The sequence below is a fragment of the Aphelocoma coerulescens genome, chromosome 2 (assembly GCF_041296385.1).
Source record: "Aphelocoma coerulescens isolate FSJ_1873_10779 chromosome 2, UR_Acoe_1.0, whole genome shotgun sequence".
NCBI classification, from domain to species: Eukaryota; Metazoa; Chordata; class Aves; order Passeriformes; family Corvidae; genus Aphelocoma; species Aphelocoma coerulescens.
This window is the reverse complement of record NC_091015.1, coordinates 150,478,307-150,503,807: the sequence shown is the minus strand read 5'-3', so window position 1 is coordinate 150,503,807 and position 25,501 is coordinate 150,478,307. Positions and strand designations below refer to the sequence as shown.

Here is a 25,501-nt window from a genome sequence, read left to right as displayed (position 1 = left end):
CCATCTCTGGGAGCATATTCATCTTTAAGAATAGAGGCCCTCCCCCTGTCCCTGGGAGCAAAGGGTCCTCCATATCTTCATCTCTAGGACTATCTCTGGGAGCATCTCTCGGAACTGAGGTCTTCTCCTTCCGATTTGGAGCGAGAGTCCTTATCACTTCCATCTCTCCCTGTTCAAACTTCTCATCAAATTACAGCTGCTTCAGCATTTGCTTATTCCAGCACAGGTGTTTTTGCTCACAAGTACAGTTGGAATGCTCCACCCCCCATGCTTTCATGAAATTACAATGGGTACTCTGATATATCATAGTCTATCACCACCATAGCTTTACAACAGATTTTCAGCTTTAAGCATCTCTTTCTCCTCCCTCAGGTTTTCAGCTCTTCACAGCAAGGGTTAAAGGGTCAATCTCAGCTGGGCGGTGCAGCTGGAATTTTGCTTATCGCTGTTGGTCACATGATCTTTGCCGGGCAGTGGGCAGCTTCAGCTGAATCTTCGGCAGCACTGGAGGGGAGGCCGCTCCATCTGCTCATAGCAGGGCTGTGCGGGGGCCGCAGGGGAACAGGGCTGCATGGATCCAGGATGGCTGTGGCTCAGCCTGGCCCGGCCTGAGCAGGTCCTGGCCAGGGCCCACCGGGTCCCCGTATGGGGCCCCGCAGCTACCTGTCCCAGCGCCAGAAACGAGACAGCCCTCCCCCGGGCTTTGTCCATTCTTAAATGTGGACCACAGAGGCAGTCAAAAATGTAAGTGGCTTAAAAAACTGACCATATTCAAACTAGCCAGATGATAGATCCTGCTAGGTCATAGAGGAGCTGTAAGCACCTCTTTGCAAGAACATCACTTCCGGGACTATGCTTGCTGACCCATGACAGTTACAAACAAACAAAAAAAAAGACTGAAAACAGCTGGAAAGGAATTGCTTCAGTCAAAGTGATGCTTTTATTCCAAGGAAATCCTCTGGGTAGGGTAAAAATAATTAGCTTTAGATGAGATATTTTTGAGGCTTGACTTCCTATATATTAAATTTTACTCCTTTACTATAAAGTATTTCAATTCTTTTAGCAAAGATATTTTTGGCTTAACTCATTTTTTAAGTGCAAGTGTCTACTGCCATTTGATATTTCTAAGGGTACCTGACAGATCTGCTTTGAACTAGCAGATGTGAGGCCAAACACATAAAATATCCATGCTTCCTCAAAGAAAAAAGTGGAGGCCAAGCAGAAGTATGTCTGTATATGTTGGGTAGTATGAGATGCACACAGGTAAGTAACATTATGGGAAGATTCAGTTGAGCTGAATATGTAAACTGCAGGAAAACAACAGGGAAGAATAATTTTAGAATGATCCTTCTCCTATCTATCCAGACCATAAACATTCATCTTAACAATCTGAAAGCTGATTTGGAAAATAGGAAGGGAGACCCACCTTTTAAAAGCAATATAAATTATCATTAGCCACAGCCAGAGACAAAATTTGCTATAAACCACTTTCCAGAAAAAATGAGTTGTCTTAGATTTAGTTAATGACATCCAATCTAGACACTCCAGCCTGGCAGCTAGGACTTAGCCATAGAACTTAGTTGGAGCCATGAAAAGGGAATTGCTGTGAAGCAAATAAGAAGCAGAGATTTCCTTCACGCAGAGAGAAGCATAAAGGGGCTGGCAATCGTGTTGCTGAAGTAGCTCAAAGCAGTCAGTTCTGATGAACGAATTGAACCCTGAGTCTTTGGAATTGCTCTGGAAGTCATTAAAATAGCAACAAGAAGGAGTCAATATAGTTATTAAACCTGATGATCTCAGGATAAAAATTTAGGAAGGGTAGTGTCTGTTTAGTCTAGAGAAGACTGAGGGGATCTCATTAATACATGTAATTAATACGTTAATACATTAATACATGTAAATATCTCAAAAGCAGGTGTCAAGAGAGTGGCACCAGACTCTTCTGTGGTGCCCAGTGACAGAATGAGGAGTAATGGCCATGAACTAAAACACAAAAAGTTTCAGCTCAACAAGAACTTCAAGAACTTCTTTACATTGTAGGTGGCAGAGCACTGGAACAGGCTGTCCAGGGAGGTCATGGAGTCTCCCTCTGTGGAGACATTCCAAAATCACTTGGACGTGTTCTGTGTAACCTGTTCTAGGTGACCCTGGCTTGGCATGGAGGTGGGACTGGATGATCTCCAGAGGTCTCTTACAACCTTAGCAATTCTGTGATTTTGTGAAAGGAAGGTAAGGCAAGGCAAGACAAGGCAAGGCAAGAAGATGAAAGCTGACATAGGGAAGGGGACACAAAACTGACATAAAGTGCAGCCACTGACTGGTTTTAAATTTTTCATGCAGACTGGAATTCAAGTGAAAATAAAAATTAAACCTGAAAGATAATACTTGTTCCAAAAATCATAGATATCTAGTTAAAACTGATTAATTAGATGAGAACAACTTTTTAGTTTTATAAGTAGAATTTAAAGTAAACAAAATTTAGCCAAGATCACTGAAGTTGTTTTGTGGCAAGCAATGGTAATGTACAGAGAAGGACAATTCATAGTACCTGTGAATTCACAGAGAATTCATAGCTTAGTACCCTTTGCTCAATATTTCTGCCATTTACTTTTAAAACATTTTTACTCATTAAGCAAAAATTATTCATACTATAAATGATCCAGTAAAACATTAACAAAGGTACATAAATATAACTATGCTGTCAAAGATGAATCAAAATGGATTATTTTGCAGAATTACATCCCAATTATTTATGGAACACACAATCTCTTTTTTTAGGATTATAGATGTTTAATTAAAGAAAAGCAGCTGTGTGTTTGACTTCATGGGTTCTTCCTGAAATAACTCAGTTTATTTGCATGTTAAAGTTACACATTTTCTTCTTGATGACAACTTTTACAGCATTCTTAGATGACAGTGCTTTTTTCAGGAATTATCCCACTGAGTCAGAAGTTGAGAACTATCAAGCACAGCAGCATAATTAAAGCCAATGGAAATCAAACTAGAGTGGAAAGGAAAGAAATTATGATAACAAAACAGTTGTATGGGAAAGAGAAGAGGAAAACACAGCCATGGGCCTTTCAGACTTTCTACCATTCAGTTTAGGCAAAGTCTTGGTATGACACAAACAGGGTTACAGAAGAGGAGATTTGGATATTACAATAGAATATGCTCATTCTTCTGGATTCTAATCCCTTTCATTTGTCAATATGACTGTAATATTTTATGCTTACTCAAGGTTACTTGTGGTTTTATTGATGTTTAGGGTTATTACTACTGTAACATACATTATTAGTAATGGTTTGATGTACAGTAGTGTCTAGAGGGGAATTGAACTGTATTTGCTCCCAGGCAAGCTGAGAACAAGGTTGCACTTTTAATACTTTAAATACCAACCTTAGTTCAAGACACAGAAGCACAGATCAAGGGAAGTAGAGAGGATTTCCTCTCTAAAGTAGAGAAGAATTACTCAGTGTTGCAAAATTCCTTCAGAAACTGTCTGTGGAACACAAAACCTGAGTATTTAGATACTTAGAACTGTCAGTGAATTTATTACTACCACTGCCTAAGGAGACTTCCTGCAGTCTGATAGATTATGAATTCTTTCTTATTTGTGAACACGTTTGATCCAAGCTAATCAAAGTCTCATGCAGACTGAAAAAAAGAGTTATATCGATCAGCACACCCATCATCACCACTAGGAAAATCTGTCTGACAACAATGGAAGGCTTACAAAACTCAGAGACATTAAACATATTTTTTTTGACAGGCTCATACCCATAAACATACACCTACTGACATCTATAAAAACACTGTGCCTGTTGGAGTTTCAATAAGTGAATAAAGATATTTACACTAAACAACTGTAATTGGAATACCATGAGTGAAGGGAACCAACACTAACATATCTAGTTTTACACAGGTTTTAGGTGATTACTTTCACAGGTTTGCTTATACTTCATTGCTTCTCTTAAACGCACACAACAAAATCAAGAAAAAGTTACGAATGCTGTGTGGGAATTGCCTGTCAGATGATTTATCCTCACAGTGAAGCCTACAATAAAGAAGGTGGGTTTTAGCTATTGAACAGAAATTACCATGATCACTTATTACTGTGCAGATGTAATAAGAAGTGACTGGATTATTTAGAATCCAGTCTTCTCTTCAAAAATAATTTTGTTGTGCTGGCTGTGGCTGGGGTGGAGTTAACTTTCTTCACTGTCACTGGTGTGGGGCTATGTTTTGGATTTGTGTTGAACACAGGGTGATAATATAGAGATGTTTTTGTTATTGCTCAGCAGGGCTTACACAGAGACAAGGCCTTTTCTGCTTTTCATACTGACAAATTGGCAAGGAAGTTGTGGGTGCATGGGAGGTTGGGAGGAGACACAGCCAGGACAGGTGATCCAGACTGACCAAAGGGATATTCCAGACCATGTGACATCATGGTCAGTATATAAACTTGGGAGAAGAATGAGTGAGGGGGGGAATGTTTGGGACGATGGTGTTTGTCTTCTCAAGTCATCATTACTGTGATGGAGTCCTGCTTTCCTGGAGATAGTTGAACACCTGCCTGCCCATGGGAAGCAGTGAATGAATTCCTTCTTTTGCTTTGCTTGTATGAGTGCCTTTTGCTTCCCCCATTAAACTGTCTGTATTTCAATCCATGAGTTTTCCAGCTTTTGCTGCTCCAATTCTCTCCCTGATCCTGCTGGTGGCGGAGTGACCAAGCAGCTCTGTGGGGCTTGGCTGCTGTCTGGGGTTACACCATGATAGTTACAAAACATCATTAGTTCCTACATTCACAGTCAGGTGTGCATGTCACAGTTCATGAAACGAGAATTGTTCCAGGGAGTGTTCAGATCACATTGTTGATGTAGTTGAAAAGCCTGGGAAATTTACTCTGACTAATCAATGAGGTACTATTTATGCAAATGTGACAGGCTGAAATTGAGGAATAAGCACTGTTTCTATCCAGGAAAGTTTTCTCAGAATTGCATTCCAAAAGCTCTCCAGAGGACACAGAGTCCTTGTCCAGCACAAATAAACTCCAGTGCATGAGCTGAGAAGTCAACGAACACGCTTTCCCTTCTATGCACCCAGAAGCAGTAAGGAACATCTGCCCCAAGAAGTTCAGCACTTTTTCATGCAGTCCTGTAGTGTTGGGGTCCCTCCCCCTGCCATGGAGACCTGGGGGAGGGGCCCTGGGGGGAGACACGGGGTTTCCCTGCCCCTGGTCAGCCTCATTCCCGATTGGTTGGTTTGTGTCCCTGGTGTGGGAAGGACCCTCAGGTCCCGTGACTGTGAGAATTCCTGAGCAGAGCCCCAGCCATGCGGCTGGAGAAATAAACATCTCTCTGAAACATCTATCAAGAATCCGTCCATATATATTTCCTTTCCACGGGACTCCTGGTTTGATATATGCTTGTTACAGTAATCCCCGCTGTAACACTGTAGGACCCAGATTCCGCTAAATGTTCGGTCACCTGAAACCATGAAGTGTTCTGGGGAAGTACAGCTTAACTGCACATGGCAGCAATTAAGTGTCATAATTTAACCATAACAGTACTTACCTATTTCACTGTAATGTTGTGAGGACTAACCAAATACTGTATTTCTAAAATTATTTATGATGTGCAGAACAAATGATGTTATTTCAAAAGTACAAAGCATTTTCATAGCTATATAAACAGGTGTGTTAATACTTGTTAATAAATAGATAATTATAAATAATAATATATAATAAATGCTTGTGTTGGTAAGAACTAATAGCTAGACTTATATAAGTAGTAGAGGATTTTTTTTTACAAAAAAAATAATAAAATTAGTTAAAAACTCTAGGGTCAGATTCATCTGACAAACCATAGACACCTACAGTGTTAATACTTTACCTGAACTGTTGTCCAGCCTTCCCTTTCCATCAGGGGAGACAAATGGACCTTTGTGAGGTGTGATTCATCCCATCCTAAAGCAAATATGTGTACAACAAATGATGACTTCTTCTTTGAAGCTTCTATTTCTCTTCTTTGACTGAAGAGACTAAAAGAGACTGGCAGGGCAAAGAAATCTCTGCTTCTCATAGGCAGATGAAGTTGGTCAATTATGCAGTCAGTCACACAGGAAGTCAATTTACACATAATCACCACTTAAGAACCACAATTCCTCTTACAAAATTAATTAATCTAGCTAAAGGATATCTGTGAGGTTAGCCAATATACCAAAACTAATTTTGTAAATTTAAAGGCTCTTAAGCTAATTTGGATGACTGAAAAGATGGTAAACAATCATCTTACACTCTATGCCAAGTATGGGGGTTTGCATTATTAGTTGAAGGAAATTATTCAATACGTAAAATGCAAACTGAAGAATTGTGGGGCAAAGGAACACCAGCCAAAGTCAGCAGAGATGAAGTTGCCTGAACACATTTCTCTTTTGCACTGAATGAAATTATCTTATTTCCAGGACAATGTTTCTCTCTGTATGAAGACATGCCTTTTCTGGTTTTCCAGTTTGTTTTCAGATGCTCAGCTATTCTGCCTGTTCAGTGGTGCAAATTAAATTATTAATTACATAGACAGATGGGTTGAATATTTTTCAATTAGTACAGATATATAAGTTATTACAATAAAAAAGTTGTATGAATGACTCAATATTTGAAAGTTGCCAGAGGTTGATAACTTGCTTATGTTACACAAATTCTTGAATAACGATTAGTTTTGCCTAAAACCAATTGCTACTAATTCATAACTGTCACAGGTGGGAGTGGGAGCTTCAGACAAAGTTTATTAGAGAAGCCCTTCTGCTGAGTCACGAGGTGCAGAAAACGACCCCTGGCTTTCTAAACTCCTTCTCAGTCTTTATCAACTTTTATTACTTTAAGTAACTTTGTCCCACAGGACTAATGATGGCAAACTAGATTTATTTTGATAAAATTAGTTCTTTATTATGCCATATGACACAGCAAAAATCTTAATCAGAATTACTTGCTGTACAGTATAAAAGCTAAAACTACTAGTTGTGTATGGTATCGGATATGATAGTGCACTGTATCAGAGCAATTATATTAAAGCAATTATGTTAAAGCTAGCAAAAAGAAACAATTATTAAGTAGAGACTGATGTAACTCATCATACCAGTGCTCATGGGCACATCTCTTTCACTCAGCCTCAAGTATCCTTGTGAGACAACCCCTACCCACTCCAAGGAGGAATATGTTATCTAACCATATGAGAGTGGACTGGACTTTTAGAGCATAAAGTAGTTGACTGCCAGCCACATGTCTCCAGCTGTGTCACTATCAGGATGTTAATTTGGGGTTGGTGAGCAGACTGGTTTTAGCATAATTCAACACCAGAACCAGCACATGACAGCCCCTCTCAATCTACTACTGACAGTCTTGTAAATAGGGCATTGTACAAGTGGCTTGCCCACATTCTAGGGCAGAGCATCCTGCTACAATACGTAATATTTTTATAGGCTGGAATTGACCATATCACTCTTAAAGAAGATATCCTTGCTATTGGCTGTTACACTTTCTTAAAATTTGTAAGTGGGAAAAATGAAGTTGTTATCCAGTGTGCTACCGGAAGATCATGATGTGTTACATAACACAATGACCATTCACAGATTGAGGAGCCAGTTTCTTTGAAGGGTAGAGACTTTATTGCCTGAGAGAAGTTTAAATTTTAAGAGATCCTTGTCTTCCATCTCTGCTAAAGTGATAATGAGAAAGTAACTAATATCAGAAATTCCTCCAAAAGCCTTCACTTTTGAGAATCCTCAAAAGAATTCCACTTAAAAACGGATGTGTGGATGTTTTGTTAACATTAACAATGCCAATCTATACATGGGAATGTAGCAAGTGTCTATGAAGAAGAGCAATGAGAATTGATGTTGGTGTGAAATTCCCAGAAGATGGCCCAGCCAGGTTCTTGCACTGATGATGAAAGCTAGCAGTCTAAAGTGCACTGAGGTAAACACTGCAACTCAGTTTAAAAATAACTCAGGTAATAAGGTGTGAGTGGTCTTGAAGGAAAGAAAGTCTGTGCAGTAAATTAGCACAGGAGAAACTAATGAAGTACCACAAACAGTAAAATGTAATCATTGGAACAGACCACAGGAAAGAATGAATACAAATTGATTTAAGAGCTGCAGAGTTTACCTGAACTGCTAGCAGAAAGGAACTGGCATTTTCTAAATTAAAAGATTTCAGCTGTAAGGTTAAGTAATTTCAAGTTTATTTAAGGAGAAGACCAAAAGCTTTGCTAGTTGGCTAATGGAGCAGTGAGTTTAGCTGCTGAATAAAAGAAGTAATTCTGGGCAGGGACAGTATCAAGAACAATACACAGATTGTTGCATGCATTTAATGTTTATTCTGTTTCTGATAATATCAATTTAAATCTGATTGATATAAATTTCATCCTGTGTTGAATGACTTCACCCTCCTTGATCTATTTTAAAATTTATTTTGAATAAGGCATTTCTTTGAATAGTAAATCATTGGAGGTTTTCTTCAGAGTAAAAGCATGGCCCTGTTTAAAGAGAAGAATTTTTCCTCTTGATACTTATATGTAATCTTCCTTGGCATTGCTGGGACATGCCTGTTCAGTGATAAGAGGATGGAGTAATAGCTCCCAAAAATGCATTGGGTAGGTCAACAGTCAGTTCTAATTGCGTATCTTTTATTCATCTCAGAGGACTTTGGAGATTTGGAATAATGCAGCTAAAATTAAAATTTGACAATTCTTATTAATTTCCTTCACTAATCTAGTGACAGTGAAAGTAACATCCAGCCCAGCATTATACTGTTTACCAAACTCAGTTTTTGTTACTGATGAGTAATTAATACCCATTTCTATAACAGTTTCAGCAGAAAATATCAGCAACTTGCTTTCCTATGCAGTTGGTGTATGTAAAACTAGCCCTTACTCTGAAAAAAGAACTGCTCATATGTGTAAGTTGCTCTACAGAACTACCTCCCAGCTACGCTTTTTTTACTTCCTACCACATTGTAAAAGGCAAGAAAATAAATAGGGTCTGAAAGTGGGTAGTGTTCAGAGATACCAAAAACAGCTTTCTTAACATAGCCCTGATTCCATACTCTCTTAAACTGTTTTCACACAATGTGAACCAAACTGTGTGTCTTCTTCTGATCTGTCTGTTCCGTGCATCAAGCTCAAAGGAAGTGAGATCTGGCTGGTTTCAGCTGGACCATTTCCACAAGAAAAGCAGAATATCCCTGGAGGGAATAAAGCTGTGTCAATACACTCTTATTTCACTTGCCAAAGGAAACAGCAGAGAGTTGTCTAGAGAATTTCTAGGTTTAATCTTTTCTCACCTGTTATTGCAAGAGTGACATTACAGCAGCTCTCAGAATATATGAAAGAAAGGCAGGCTTCAACTAGGTTGTAAAGGAACCACTGCTGCTCCTGAAGTGCACTGCTTCACACTGCCCAAAGGGAAATATTCAACAGAGGATCCAGCCAGTACCACTGTCATTTGCAGGAGTGACTTTATCTCCATGAAGGAAACAGAGTTTATGATACAGATTTTCTCTTGTGCTAAATGCAGTCGAACTCGGGGTTCAAAACTTGCATCTTGTACAAAATTTCCAAGAGACAAATAATGATACTGGCAACATTCATTAATTTTAGCCCTAGTTATGATTTATTACAAAGCTTGGAACTACATAAAAACGAAAGATATATTATTGTAACTAACCACTTCCATAGAGACTATTGTATGGCAGATGTCAGCAAAATCATGAATGGTGCTGGCAACATAAGCAGGACACCATTATTCAGCAATCACACCACAGAACAGAGGACGGTTAAATGCAAATCAGTGGTATCTTTCACCCTGTGCACCGTTAAATTGTAGAACACCTTGAAAAAAGCATTATCAACACTGAAACAGAAATTAATTCAAACAAGAATTTACAGCGCCACGAAAAGTTATTAAACAGGTTAGGCTCCACACAGCCTCTTGCTTATCAAATTCCTGTGCCACTGAAAACTATGAAGGTGTTCCTGGAGGAAGTTTGCCTAGAAATGCCCTACGTATCATATTTTTTCCTAATGCTTTTCCTCTGCTCTACCACATAAGGTCCAGGGGAGCCATTTAGATTTTAAGTTCCAAAATAGACTAATACATGAGATCAAAATTTTAAAAATTTGGAACTATAATGTGTCAGAAATGACAGTAACTAACAGTTTATTGTGAAGCACTACTTCTGAAGGAAGAGAATTGAGCCTATTTGAAAAGATAATGACAAATGTTGGGACCTGCATATCCTGGCTTTTTCATGTATATCACAATACACCAGCTGAAAAAAGTGACCACACAATTGCCATAAAATCATATCTTTCAACATAAGTGTAGAAAATCAGGAAAACATATTATAAAAGAAGTTTTTGTAACAGCTGGCTCTTCTGCTGAAGTAAATTTTTCAACTCCCACAACAGACATACTGGGTTGCAACTCATATTTCAGCATTCCATCAAACTTTTTTTTTTTTTTTTTACTATGTCTTGAAATAATGAAATCTGTTTTTTCAGTCAGTGGTATCACATCAGAGGAATATCAGCAGGAGCATCGATAAAGACAATAGTTCAGACAGATGTCATTAGTATTCAGTTGTTTCAGGTATTCTGACACAACAAAGCAGTATAGCCCCTTTGGTCTGAACCACAGGTCTGAACCAGGCAGACATGGTTCTATCCAACACTACTAATTCCATGAGCCAAACCACCTTGGAAATGTCCGTGGTTCACTTCAGCTGCAGCATTTCACTGGCAGAGTGATGAAGACCTAATGACTCCTTGTCCTCTTATAGCAGTTTTTGCCACTACTCCAGGGGTATATGAATATGGTTGCTTGAGTGGGTTTGCCAAGGGAATGATAAAATTATGGAAGTTGTTACTTTAGTTTCTCATGTACAAGTGAGCAGGAATGACAAATAGCAAATTCTTTAAGAGTTCCCCCGAAAATGAAATATGCACCAATACTGCCTGTTTCTTCTGTCTCTAGTAGTAGAAAAATAAATCCTCTATTTTTGAGCCTTTCTACTCATAAAAAATTTTTCTCATTTCTTTGAAATACTCCAGCTTTATTTTATTGTTACATTTGAAAATAATTTTCAGAACAGCTTTCTAAAAGTTCTTTTTTTAATAAAAATCTAAATTTACAACTAGCAGAGAAACAGCACTCAGAAGTAAGAAGCTATATCATACACATATCTCCTGTCTAATGTGAGTTCACAGTATGGAAGTTGTGGACACTATGGAATTTTGCTGGTGATGTCACTTTCCTGCAATGAGAAGCGCATAGAAGAATGCACAAAACTAAGGGAAAGAATATCCTTAACATATGGCTTTCCTCTAGTGTTTTGAAGAAAACACTCTGGTCTGAACAGTTGATAATCAGACAAAAATTTAAGTTTGAAGTGAAATAAATATACCTGTATACAGTCATTATTCCTGACTTGAGAGACTGAACAATTAGGGGTCTATTACAGCCAGTAAGGCACCTTGCTGTTCTGAGGTGCTTCTCATTGATGCTTTTAAATTGGTCTTACTGATGGTTTTAATTATTTTTTAATTATTGCTTTTAATTAAGTGCTGGCTTAAGTGCTATCCATCAGGACTGCACTCCTGAGTGGCAATCCTGGATTAAAAATGAGCAATTCCTGAAAGCCTGCTGCATAACAGCAGCTGTTGGTAGTTTCAAAGGAAAATGAATTCATAGTTTTGTGTTTATTCATCTAAATTATATTTAAATTTCATTGTTTTAGCAATAAAAAGGGAAATGTCTATGCAAATAAGTATTTTTCTTTATGACATACTTGAAATTCAGCATTACAGAGCTGGAAGGGATATCACAAGTTCATCTAACCGTTCCAGACTACCTCAGGAAAAGCAGCACCACACCTCTGCTATTCCTGATGGATCCTTGTCCAGCCAGCTCATTGATGACCTGCAACAGACACCAATGTACCTCTTCCACTGCTTCACCAGAGCCTTCCTAACGGCTATCCTAAATATCCTTCCTGTTGTTCAACTCCATTACTTCTACACATGTCCATTTCATCCAAGGAGAACAGATATCATCTTTATCTTTGTGAGCAGCCTTTTAAATGTCTGAAGACTATCACAGTGCTCATTCCCTTCCACTGTAGCTATCCCACTCTGTGTTTTCTTGCTGGGCCATGACTTCCAAATCTCACCCTTGCTGTTCTCCATTGGATTCTCTCTCATCAGTGTATGTTTTTGCCAACAGTCACTCAAGCAGATTTCTGTGCGAGTGCTGCGTAGAGAGGTTGCTGTGGGTGTTGCAACTCTGCAATATGGTAAATGTTCAGCTCAGCTTCATTTAAAATATGGATTACCAGCACCCAAAAGACGAAAGTCTATGAGACCTCTCTGAAGTAAATGTTAGCAATGTACATGACTGGACACAGCTGTATGCAACAAGTGATGTGGGATGAAAAGCTGGTGAGACACCACATGATGCTGGTGGCATGACACACAATGCCACATTTTGCATGCTCCACAATTTCCCCTCCTGGGAGGCTCCACTGCAATGTCGGCAGCTGCCCACCCTGGCAAGGAGTCAGAGGCAACAGAAAATGCAAATTTACAAAGCAAGTATTTGTCAGAAATAACTGTTTCATAGGAGAAAAGGAACTATAATGAGGAGGGTGAACTAAATTTTTGCACTATTGAACTGAGGACCTAAAAAGTCAGCACAGGTAACAAAGATACTCCAGAGTATTTTTGAAATAAGATCGGTTAAAACAGGCTCGCTCACGCCCATAGATTGGCCTTTACAGTGACTTCTTTACGTGAGTGACTTGAGCCTTGAGCCGCGGGAGCAGTCAAAGTGAGGACACATTATCTGCTTAGCGACACGTTTGGGGTTACATACATTGCGGAGGGGCGGCTTCCGAACCGCCCTGCGAACTGGCTCGGCGAAGTTTGCAGGCGCCGCTTTGTCCCAGAGGCACCCCCGGCGGAGGCGCACGGCACCCCCACCCCACCTGCGGCTCCGGGGCGGGGCGAGGGGCGGCTCGGCCCCGCGGCAGGGAGGGCGCGGCTCCGCCCGGCCCAGCCCGCGCACCCCGGTCCCGCCTGCCCCCCGCAGCACATGACCCGCCATGGAAAGGCGCTGGCGCTGCCCAGAGGTGTGGAACCGGGAGAGCGAGCGGAGGCAGCCGGGCGGGGGCGGCGCAGCCGGGCGGCGGGCAGGTGAGGCGGGCCGGGGGCGGGGAGCGGGCCGGGGGCGGCAGCCCTGCCCAGGCGCCCGGTTCGCGGCGGCTGCCCCGGCGGGGAGCGGGCGGCGCGGGGCTCGGCTCCGGCTGCAGCAGCCCCGGCCGAAGTTCGAGCGCAGGGCGGGAGGGGACGGACTGGCCAGCGGCGCGGCCCCTCGGGCTGCTGTCGGGGCGCTCCCGGAGTCGCCGCTGAAGCCGGTGTTCCGTGTTGTGTCGTCCCGGTTGGTTTCCCCTACCCCGACCCAGCGGCTGGAAATGAGCGCTGAAGCGGAGGGGCTGTCGCGGGCGGATGGTGCCGGTGCGGACAGCACGAGGTGACGCCGCCTCAGGTACCGTGGCTGCTTCAGCATCCTCGCGGGTGCGGGCGGCGCTGGGCTGTGCTACGCCCGCCTGACCTCCGCCCAGCTGGAGGCACCGCCCGGAGGCAGCGGGGACGCTGCGGGGTCCCTGGGGCAGCAGCCGGAGTCAGCATTCCCAGCCTGGCCCGGCCGCCCCACAGGCGGGGCAGGCTTCTCTGCAGCCGTGTTGTGGTTTTGATCCAGGAGAGTGTGGGCTGCTGCTGGCAGCTACAGGATGAAGTCGCCTCCCTGCTGCATGTCTCTTTCTTCCCAAGCATCCTTGGAGGAACCAGGGAGTAGCACATCCCTGGGCTCGTTGGACTCCAGTGTTTTCTCCAGTGAGGAAGATCAGGGACCCCTGATCCAGAGGGTCATCCCCTCTCTGGACTGCTTTACTATCAATGTCGGAGGCAGCCGCTTTGTGATGTCCCAGCAAACTTTGTCTTGCTACCCTGACACCCGTCTTGGCAAACTGGCAGTAGTGGTCTCTGCTGCCCGGGATGTGGCTTCTGGCCTCCTGGAGCTTTGTGATGATGCCAACCTTGTGGAGAATGAGTATTTCTTTGACCGGAGCTCACAGGCATTTCACTACATCCTGAATTACTACCAGACAGGGAGGCTACATGTCATGGAGCAGCTTTGTGCACTCTCTTTCCTGCAAGAGATCCAGTACTGGGGTTTGGATGAGCTCAGCATTGATTCCTGCTGCAGAGACCGGTGAGTTGTGGGAAGATGAGGCTTCCGGGATTGTGGGCTAGGTGAGTTCAGCAATGACTTGCATTCAGGAACACTCAGGTGAGAGGTGCAGCAGTGGGGATAGGTGAGGTACCAGGGCATTTGGAAAAGTTGTGTGAGTTGAGCCCCAAGTGCTGCTCTAGCAGTGGATAGGTGTCAGGAATGGGAGAAGATATGTTGAGTGAGGTCACGGTTAACATTTGCTGTGGGAAAGGTTGTTGGTGAGGGCAAGATAGTGAGACAGGAACAGGGTCTGGGATGTCCTACAGTGGCTTCAGGCTGTCCCTGGAAGCTCAAAATGTTTAGAAGGACAATGTCAGAGATGAAAAAGGTTGTGAAAGGAGAGATGCCTCTTCAATCATTCAGTTTGAGGTTATCATAGAGGGATTAGATGTGGAGTCAGGCACGATGCTGGGAGTGTTAGGATCCTGCCCACCTGCACTTCAATTTTGAAGGATTTCCAAATCCAAGCTGGAGAGGCAGAACGGGGGGTTGGTCACCTGCCAGGCTGAGTGTGGGTGGCATGGCTCTAGGAGGAGCCATGAAAGGAAGCATCGCACGTGGATGTAGCAGCTTACAGGGAGGGGGCAGGAGCAGCGGGAACATGGCTCGCTGGAGACAAATTATAGCAGGCACTTTAGGAATGAGGTGGGTTTTGACTGAACCACCCCCAGGATGTTTCTGTTAATTCTATTTGCAGTTAATTTTTTCCACCATATTTAATGTTACTGGTTTGGGTTTTTAGTATTGAAGAAATTAATTTTCTAAAGAGTGTTTCTAAAGAGTATTTATTTATAGCAGTTATGTCAAAAGTATTAGAAAGAAACAAAGAAGTAATCCCATCCCAAAAGGATGGAGGATAGGAGTTATCCTACCCTAGTATGGTTCAGTTCTTCAGCTGAGAAAGTTGGAGCCTAGCTTTCATCTCTTTCTTCCTTCTCTGATAGGTGTAACTGAAAGCTCCTACTACTTTGGTGATACACGGAGCTACAGAGCTCTTTGACATATGCAGGACTAACTGTATTGGAGGCAAAATTGCATAAACCCTTTCTCTAAGGCTTGAGCTTTGCAGCAGTCAAAAAGAAAGATGGGAAAGAAAGTTTTTTTTCTGTGTGTACTTTTGAGTATGCTTGTGTTTCACAAAATTCCACTGTAAATATACTCTTGCTCTGACAAAACACTCTATATATTTACAGTCTAAGTTTTACTCAGTACAAATGCTTGTCCACTTTGTGTGAGAGCCCATATATTTAAACAAAGAAAGATACCTTGTCATCTTAGTGTGTGTTGATCAGAAGTTCACCCGTGAACTGTATGGCTTTTATTATGCCTTCAGTTTTACTATTGCAAATATGGTTCAGTGTAATAAAAATGCAATATAATTAATCAAATTGAGAACTGTTTAAAAACAGCGCATCTGGTTGTGCCAGGATTGTTTCCAAGAATTCATGTTAGTCGTGCAGCAGATCCTACTGTGGTCAACATGATCCATATAAATAAATTGCTATCAGTAAAATTACTCTGTGTATAGAATGTGTCACTGATGGGAAATGGAGGAATAGAAGTATATCAGGTCAGTGGAAACGTGCTGCAGGGGCTGAATTAATAAAAGCCACATGCTTGATATTAGGGTTTTCTGAACTCACATAAGATAAATTTTAATGTGTAATCATATGACTTGCATAGTAAATGATAAGACAAGCATTTGCATATGGGTGTTAAAAATCTCTTGGGGGGTGTTCCTGGGCAGGTACTTCAGGAGAAAGGAGCTGAGTGAAGCCTTAGACATCAAGAAGGATGCAGAAGAACTGGATGCCCAAGATGAAGAAGAGGATTTTTCTGGTAGCCTCTGTCCCAATGTCAGACAGAAACTTTGGGAAGTTTTGGAAAAGCCTGGCTCCTCTGCGGCAGCCAGGACTTTTGGCACATTGTCCATGGTTTTTGTTGTTGTGTCCATTGCCAACATGGCCTTGATTTCGGTAGAGCTCAGCTGGCTGGCCCCACCACTGCTGGATGCTCTAGAGTACCTGTGCATTGCGTGGTTCACGGCGGAGTTTGTCCTGAGGCTCCTGTGTGCACGAGATCGGTGTCGCTTCCTAAGGAGTGTGGCAAACATCATAGACCTCCTTGCTATTTTGCCTTTCTATATCACCCTGCTGGTGGAGAGCCTGTGTGGTGGTGAGAGCTCGCAGGAACTGGAGAATGTGGGGCGCATTGTCCAAGTGCTGAGACTGCTCAGAGCCCTGCGGATGCTGAAGCTGGGAAGACATTCAACAGGTACATTTGGCCATGGCTATGGTACTTCTTAGTTTCACTGCCTGCAACAGTTGTCCCTGGGCACAGTCCTTCATTTTGTGTGCATTTCTGCCAAAGCTTTTTTACACAATCTGTTAGAAGTAATGCCTTGTGAAAATCTTACTTTTGAACATTATAATTGAGTGACAAGGGCCTTCTCAGAAAAATTTTCGCTCTTCATAAAGCCTTTTATATTGTGTGCATTGAACATTTACAAAAACAGACCTCAAAGTTGCATTTCGTAAATCATCCTCCAGTCATTCACAGTGCAATGAATTTTAAAACATATTTGAGTTGATTTTATTAGGGAAGAAGCAAAGATCATCAGCCCACACTTTTTGTATTATCCAAGGCCCACTAATGACAGCTGTCACAATTTGGCTTGTTTAAAAGTATATGCAAAGAAATATATGATGATTTTGTCCATGTCATAGATCCTGAAAACAACCACAGTGGAGAATGTGTCAAGGAAACTGTTTAAAGCTGAATCTTTGCAGCTGATGGGTTGAGGGGCTCTCTCTGGCCCCATTGAACCCACCAGTATTCCCGTGGTATGTGGAACCCATCTTGGGGCTGCTTAGGCAGTGGGACCTAGGTGCAACACAGATCATCAGTGCCAGGTTCAGCCAGCGTTTACCAATTGGTGTGAGGCCCTGAGTGTCCAGGCACTCCCGACAGATGCAGGAACAGCAAGCAGGGGTAGGGTAGAAGGTGAAATGCATTTCTGTGAACCATCTTGTTCACTCTCTTTGGTGAAAGGAAGGCATAAAAGTTAACATTTTCTAGTGGGAATTTATCAGAGGAAGCTGGAAATGATCGAAAAGTCTTGAATTTCCGCTTGTGTTTCCCCTGATTTTATTACTACTTCATGGCATGTGCATGCCTGGCTATATGAAAGAATAAAAGCTGTCTTGGCATTTTCAAAATTATTTGATTATGTTCCCACTTAAATTAGTGCAGAATATGGTGCTGAATTTGACAGAAGTGTTCAGCCAACACTCAGAGCTTTGAAAGATTAGATCGTCATAGTAAGTCATAGTCTCTGTCCTGCAATATTAGCCTGTTCTGAAGACAGTAGTAATTGTTCTTAAAATGCATCCAATGTGCCCTTCCAGGATTTCCAGACATGAAGCAGGAATGGTTTGATGCCTGTCCATATTTTTGGAGAGCCCTCTCTGTGAACTGGCCCTAATTCAGCAGGAGCTATAGTGTGCTCACAGCAGCAGAATGTGTCTTACTTTTGTTCCCACTGAAGGGTAGCAAACCTGCCTGCCAGTGGCAGGGAGTAGCTTTGATGCTACTCATAATCATAAGCATAATCAGAGTGGTTTGGGAAGTATGTTAATCTTACTCTCTACCCTAGATTATGCCTCTACTGATGTGTAACAGTCCCTTAGAAAGCAGTTGAGAGGAAACTTAGAATGATTCAGTCTGGCAATGTGTTAGTTTTGCAGGGTTTGGTAGAGTTTTTTTGCAAGAAAGGCTTTTACCCAGTTTTGATGGTAGCTGTAATGTGAATGCAATCCTCTCTAATTGTGTTTTAAAAATAAGAAAAAGAATTGATCTCATCAGGGCACTTTTGTGCTGACTAATATAATGGTCATCCAAAAGTATATTGTTTCTAGTTAAAAGGTTTCCAGTTTATTGCGTTTTACTGTTACAGAATGAACATGTTCATTCTGCCACTCAGTTTTGTGGCTCTTTCTATCTGCTTGAAATCAGATGTTTCAGATATTTGTATAACTGCTAACTTCAGGTATGCGTACTTCAAGGATGGTCTAAACACTTAGCTCCATTTATTCTTAAGTTAATTATTCAGTATTTGCCACAGTTTATGTCACAATATTGAGTGACATGGAATTTAATAATACCATGTTAGGTAGAAGTGAATTAATTATATAAAAGTGTAGTATCCTGATCTGGAGGTGTGCTGTCTTGTTTTTACTGGAATCAAAATGCCGGTTTCAACGTACAAGAAGCAATATATGTATCAATTTAAACCACTCGGAGCAGTGTTACCATCATTGTGTTGTTTCTTTGGTAGGTCAGTTGGTGCCCACTTAGGTCCAGAATGGTAAATCAAATTTGTTTAATTAAAGTGTAGAAACTCCCTGTTCTGATCTTCTGGCTGAAGAAGTTTGTTAATGTGCTTCTTGATACATCCTTTACCACAAATCCTAATGCAAGATGAGTGCCATATGTATCATACATAGAGACCATCCTCCTTGCACATACCTAGGCAGTCCTGATAAACCTCACTGTTCAGGGGTGGCTCTTCAAACTCCTCTGCTCTCTTGCCTGGGATCTGACAGCTGCCTTCCAGTGAAGTTTCTCTCCAATTCCTACACTCTCAGACCAGACAAAGCTTCAGGCACTGTGCAGTTGTTTCGTGTGGCAAGATGAATGCAAGAGCAGAAGATTTGTGTCTGCAGGCAGCAGCTTCTCTTTCACCAAGCAGGGGTGTTCACAGCCACAAGGAAAACATCTCTGCGGTACTGTGCAGAGCTGTAGCAAAGCTGGGATCACAGAAGCAGCCTGGCCCTGCTGTCAGAGGCAGAAATGAGTGAGGTGAAAAAACATCAGTTCTTTTCTTCACTTTCAAGAAGTAGCAACTTAACCCTTCCTGTGGGACAAGGACAAGAATGGAAAAAAGAAATTAAAAAATTAATTTCTGTCCCTTTGGATGCTGAAGCCAGCTCACTGGAGGGATGTGATGCCTAGAAACACTCAGGCTAGATGGATGTGTGTAGTTACTTACACAAAGTACTGTACTTCATTGAGGAACCACTGAGAAATCAGTAGTACCTTGATCCATAAAATATGTAGCTAGAGGGAAAGACTACTCTTCCGATATAGCTAAAGTATGGATTTAGTAGCTTCAAGAATAGATGAGAACTGGAGCTGCATTTTTCATGTTCTCAGATGCTCCTCAGCTGTTGCCTTCCTCCTGGGGCCATGTTTTCTGTGAAGCTTTGCTGGTCCCCTCTGGGAAGCATGCACAGAGGGACTTCTTAAGGAGAAGTAGGGTGTGAGCGTCTTACTTGTGATGGCAATGAGCGTTTATTTGAGAGAAGACCATAGCATATTTCAGGCTGTCATGCCTCTGGAGTCATGAAAAGTTGAAACTTCAGCACTTTTTGTGTCAAAACTTTAGGGTTATTTAAATGCTGTGTAAATCGAAGCTCCTGAATATCAGCTTGTATTGCCAAGTCACTTTGGACAAAAGAGAGATAGAACTTGACCTGCACGGCAGAAGTGTTTCCCCTTCCTCCTTCCAGGGCCTGGGGCTCCTTGCCAGCCTCACACCAACTCTGTTACAGCACCTTAGCACCTTCCAAGCATGAGTAACCAAGCTGTCACAACTCCTGGCAAGGAATTCTCATGAGAAGCTGTAAGACTTGCTGAGGTGTCTGTGCTGGAGCAGCCCTAGTTTGGCCATGTGCCAGGGCTCAGAGACATTTTTAAAAGGTAGAAAGTAATACAGTAGTATACTTTATACATGTCATTACACCAACTAACTCCGCTTGGAATGAGCTGTGGAGTCCAGTAATTCCTCTGATTCATAGTTTGCTTAAAAATGTCTCCTGACTTCATATAAAGATGTGGAGAATTATATCTTAATTTTAGATGAGTATACTAGAACTAAGAATAATAAAAAGAAAAAATCAGACCCTGAACAGTTAGAATAACTGACCATAGGAAAAATGAGAATATCATCATTGTGATACAAAGAGTCAACAGTTACTGTTCTGTTCCTCCTTACTTTATCTGTTTTATGTGAAAGTTGCTTTTTTTTTAGCTATAATACTCTCAAGATGCATCATAAGGTGCAAACCCTGGCTTGTATAGTATTCATTTATGCTTTGAAAAAAAAGTGCTACAGGGTTAATAATAAACTGTACCTTCTTCCTAGCTCACCTGAATGGATTTACTCTTCTGCCTCATTCAGTAGGAAGTTTTATGGGGCAAGGGATCACAGTATCTTCCTTGGAAGATGAGAATTTAATCTGCAATTATCTCACGGAGCTTTTGCGCTGCTGATAGTAGTGTTTCCAAAATATGGAGGCAGTCATATTGACAGAGAAAAGATTGCACTGATACATCTTACTCCCCTTGTGTTAAAGATTTAATCTATATCATTGTAATAAACATTCTTCAGATCATAGTTGTAGTAAGACCTCAGTATGGGTAAGTTCTTTGCTGGAGTTGGTAGTAGATAGCATTGGAAGAAAACCCCAACATTGCCTTCAAATTCTGCTGTGTACTTCCATTGTTTGCTGTACATAAACCTTTAAAAGCCATTAGACCTGCAGGGAAATAGAACGAGCCAAAAGCAAGAAATTTTAACATCTTGTAGTTTGAGACTGTGGAAAAATCAAATTGCTTATAACACTTATGAGCATATGAAGTCTGCAAGCAGGGGCAGAGCCTCAGTAAGCTGTTTTGCAAACACAAGTTTAGTGAGAAGTATACCCATGAAGGGTAACTCATAAGCATTATGTTTTTCTCATTTATTAGAGAAAGCATCTCACATTTTTAAAGAACAGTGTTAAAAGCTAATACAAAGTGATTCAAAAGATAATTTCAGTCTCCTATGTGTCTCAGCTGAATTGATACCCTGTTATCTTCCTTCTTTGTTTATGCGTGCAACATTTATCCATTGCACTATTTTTGGAATACTTTCCTGCTTGCTTTGTGGGGCAGTCTAGCCTTGAAGCAGCAGCTCTAACAGGAATATAGGGGGTTACAGAGAGTGGTCCTGAACTCCCTGTGCAGCTCATGGGCAAAAGGACTGATGCAGTACAATTAACAGGATTCCATGCTTGCATTGAAAGGCTCTGCTATCTTGAGTTTGGCACAAGTGCAGCTGTTACTGGAAAACTGTATTTGTTTTGATATCTACAGATACAAGATAATGATAGGGTTTTGGGGAGGAAAGAAGGGTTGAAGAGAGTTTGTGACAACTATAAAAGGATTGAAAACAGTCCTTAAAGAAAAAGTTATTGAGTAAACTGTACTGGGGTCTAAGTATTCACATGGCAACACAGATTTGGTAACTAAGGGCTCCTTGGTCCAAGAGAAAAATAGGACAGTGGCTGGAAAACAGAGGCTTAGTGCATTCAGGCTCCAAGTATAAAGCAGGTGCTTTTACTGTGTTTTTAAGTAGTTTAGAATAGTACTAGATCTTCTCTTCATTAATTAATCAAGATAGTTTAGTTTGTCTAAGTTATATGTGTACATAGTTCAAATCATAAGTAATGAGGAGGATTTCTGTGCTCTGTATTAAGAAAATAAGAGATGATGTCAGAGGTTCAGTCTGACATGATGATTTATTTCTTTAAATCACTTTTTCCCAGTAGTGTTTAGAGCAGCACCTCTTTTTAGCCTACCAGGGTCGGTGCCTCATTAAATCAGCAGAAGTGCTGGTGGGAGATGTGGTGGCCAGAGGCCATCATGGGCATGGTAACCATGAAATGAGAGAGTTGTCAATTCATGGTGAAATGAGGAAAGAGGTCAACAAAACCTCTCACTTGGATTTCCAGAGGGCAAGATTTAGCCTGTTCAGGACACTGGTTCAGAGAGTCCCTTTGGAAGCAGCCCTTAAAACCAGAGGGATCCAAAATGGCAGGATACTTTTAGAAAGAAATTTCAAAGTCTTAGAAGCAGGCTGTCCCTATGTGCCTAAAGACAAGCCAGGGAGGAAGAAGGGCAGCCTGGATGAACAGGGAGCTTCTGCCAGAACTCAGAGAAGAAAAGAGAGTTTATGACCTTTGGAAGAAGAAGAGGAATTCGGGAAGAGGGAAAGGATTCCATTAGGTCATGTAGAGAGAAAATCAGAAAAGCAAAAGCTCAGCTAGAACTCAATCTGGCCACCACTGTGAAAGGTAATAAAAAGTGGCTTTATAAATACCAACAAAAGGAGGGCCAAGGAAAATCTCTGTCCATTATTGGATGTGGAGGGGAACATTATCATCAAGGATGAGAAGGCGGCTGGGGTACTTAATACCTTCCTTTCCTCATTGTTTAACAGAGAGACGGTATCCTCATGGTAGCCAGCCCCCTGAGCTGGTAGACAGGAACAGGAAGCAGAATAGCCCCCCTGCCATCCAAGAGGATGTAGTTAGTCACCTGCTGTGCCACTTAGACATTCACAGGTCTATGGGGCCACATGGGACTCCCCCTGGGGTGATTAGGGAGCTGGCAGAAAAGCTTGTCAAGCTGCTCACCATCATTTATTATCAGCCTTCATTAACCAGGTTGTCTCAGGTAACTGGAAGTTGGAAAATGTAATGCCCATCTACAAGGAGGATCAGAAGGAGAATCCAGGGAGCTACAGCCTTCACCTTGGTGCTGGGGAAGATTATGGGACAGATCATTTTCAGTGTGATCACACAGCCTGTACAGGACAACCAGGGGATCAGGCCCAGCCACTGTGGGTTTAGCAATGGACAATTCAGCCAAGGCTTGAGCATCCTGATCTTTTATGACCGCATGGCCAGGCTGGTGGATGAGGGAAAGGTTATGAATGTTGTCTACCTGGACTTCGGTAAAGTCTCTGACATGGTCTCCCACAGCATTCTCCTGGAGAAACTGGCAGCCTGTGGCCTGAACAGATGCACTGTTTGCTGGGGATAAAACTGGCTGGAGGACTGGCCCCAGGGAGTGTTAGTGAATGGTGCCACATCCAGTTGGTAACCAGTCACTAGTGGGGTCCCCAAGGCTCAGTATTGGAGCCAGTCCTGTTTAATATCTTTATTGATGATCTGGATGAGGGAATTGAGTTGTACCTTCAGTCAGTTTGTAGATGACACCAAGTTGGGTGGAAGAGTTGATCTGCTGGAGGATAGGAGGGTTCTGCAAAGGGATCTGGACAGGATGGATAGATGGGCCAAGACCAACAGTATGAGGTTCTTTAAAGGAAAGTGCTGGGTTCTGCACTTGGGTCACAACAACCCCATGCAGTGCTACAGGCTGGGGGCAGAGTGGCTGGAAAGCTGCCCAGTGGAAAAGGATCTGGGTGTGCTGCTGAGCTAGCTGTGCCCAAGTATCAACAAAGGCCAATGCCATTGTGGCCTGGACAGTGTGGCCACATGGACTAGAGAACCTATTTATCACCCTGTACTCAGCACTGGGAGGCCGCACCTCAAATCCTGTGTCCAGTTCTGGGCCCCTCATGACAAGAAAGACATTGAGGTGCTGGAGCCTGTCCAGAGAAGGGCAATGAAACTGGTGAAGGATTGAGAGGGTAAATCATATGAGGAGTGGCTGAGGGAGCTGGGGTTGTTTAGCCTGGAGAAAAGGAGGGTCAGGGAGAGCCTTACTGCTCTCTACAAATATCTGAAAGGAGGGTGTAGCCAGGTGGGATCAGCCTCTCCTCCCAGGCATCAAGCAACAGGAAAAGAGCAAACAGCCTCAGGCTGTGCCAGGGGATGTTCTGGTTGGACATCAAGAATTTCTTCATGGAAAGGGTGGTTAAGCATTGAAATGGGCTGCCCAGGGAGGTGGTGGAGTCACAATCCTGGAACTGTTCATGAAACAGCTGGATGTGTCACTTGGTGCTATGGTTTAGTTGACAAGCTGGTGTTCAGTTAAAGGTTGGACTCGATGATCTTGGAGGTGTTTTCCAATCTTACTGAGTCTGTGATTCTCAAGACATGTTCACCAGCATTTAAAGAAAGCATAAAGCAGTCAGCCTTTAAGTAAGAGATGTTTTGCAAAGTTGTGATGACAGCTACATGAATCAACCTACTGACAGCATTTCTTGTCTTTCAGGCTTGCGGTCTCTTGGGATGACTATTGCTCAGTGCTATGAGGAGGTTGGCCTTCTGCTTCTTTTCCTCTCTGTAGGAATCTCTATATTTTCTACTGTGGAATACTTTGTTGAGCAAGGTGTGCCAGGCACAACTTTCACAAGCGTACCTGGTGCTTGGTGGTGGGCAACAACTTCCATGACAACAGTTGGTTATGGTGACATTAGACCAGACACTACCATTGGTAAGGTAGTAGCCTTTATGTGTATACTATCAGGAATACTGGTTTTGGCTTTGCCAATAGCTATAATAAATGACCGGTTTTCTGCCTGTTACTTTACACTGAAGATAAAAGAAGCCGCTCTTCGGCAGCGTGAAGCTTTAAAGAAGCTCATGAAGAACTCATCCAGCGATTCAAATATCAATGTTAATTTGCGAGACATATACGCCCGCAGTGTCATGGACATGTTGCGGTTAAAGAGCAGAGAGAGAGCAAGTACAAGGAGCAGTGGTGCAGATGAGTTTTGGTTTTGACTTTGGGTCCAATGACTTTTGGTTTTGACTTTAAAGTTATTTAACCTTGTATAGCACATAGACTACTTCAGAAATTTAGTATTAAGCATCTCTTTTTTTATTATTTGCCATATAGTGTATTTGCTTTTCCAGGTGGAGTTTTACTTACTTGGACAGACTGAAATACCTATTGTATACAAAAGGTAGAATTCATAACGTGGAATCTCTCAAGGAACTCTAAAACCTGCTTTCAGAACTGGATTGTGGTGGGTGAGATGGGAAAAAATGGATCCATGAAAGTAAAACAATGATGCAAGCATTTGTCTTATCTAAATCTCTACTAATGTATAATAATAAAGTCTTGGTGAAAATTGCCACAGTGTTTTGAATTTTAAACATCTGGGGTTTGTATTTGCACTTGGGGAACAAAAGTCAAAGTCATTAAGGAAAACTGAAAAGGGAAGCCTAAGAAAGTGAAATATTGAATAAATGTAGGATGACAATCCTGTACCAAGTTTAATCTTGATCCCCTTTCTTATCCCCATCTGCAACCCCTTTTGCCTGAAGAAAAGGTTATTATTCTGGGGCAGTGTGAGGGTTGA

The 25,501-nt window shown here is 42.1% G+C and overlaps 1 protein-coding gene across 2 annotated transcripts; it reads left to right on the top strand.

Annotated features, from left to right (window-relative positions):
- Window positions 1-13,182: 13,182 nt before the first annotated feature.
- On the top strand, window positions 13,183-25,258 carry KCNV1 (potassium voltage-gated channel modifier subfamily V member 1). Of its 2 annotated transcripts, XM_069005361.1 has the most exons (5): window positions 13,183-13,244; window positions 13,514-13,596; window positions 13,810-14,322; window positions 16,091-16,617; window positions 24,409-25,258. In XM_069005361.1, exons 3-5 carry the CDS (start codon window positions 13,841-13,843, stop codon window positions 24,918-24,920), a joined length of 1,521 nt encoding a protein of 506 aa, XP_068861462.1. In that variant the 5' UTR covers window positions 13,183-13,244; window positions 13,514-13,596; window positions 13,810-13,840; the 3' UTR covers window positions 24,921-25,258. The 2 variants fall into 2 exon arrangements, with proteins under 2 accessions (XP_068861462.1, XP_068861461.1); XM_069005360.1 differs by having other exon boundaries at window positions 13,514-14,322.
- Window positions 25,259-25,501: the final 243 nt, after the last annotated feature.

Coding starts and splice junctions, on each gene's coding strand:
- KCNV1 (XM_069005361.1), top strand. CDS start 13,841: ATGAAGTCGCCTCCCTGCTGCATGTCTCTTTCTTCCCAAGCATCCTTG. Junction 14,323..16,090: donor GATTCCTGCTGCAGAGACCG/GTGAGTTGTGGG, acceptor GTTCCTGGGCAG/GTACTTCAGGAGAAAGGAGC. Junction 16,618..24,408: donor GCTGGGAAGACATTCAACAG/GTACATTTGGCC, acceptor CTTGTCTTTCAG/GCTTGCGGTCTCTTGGGATG.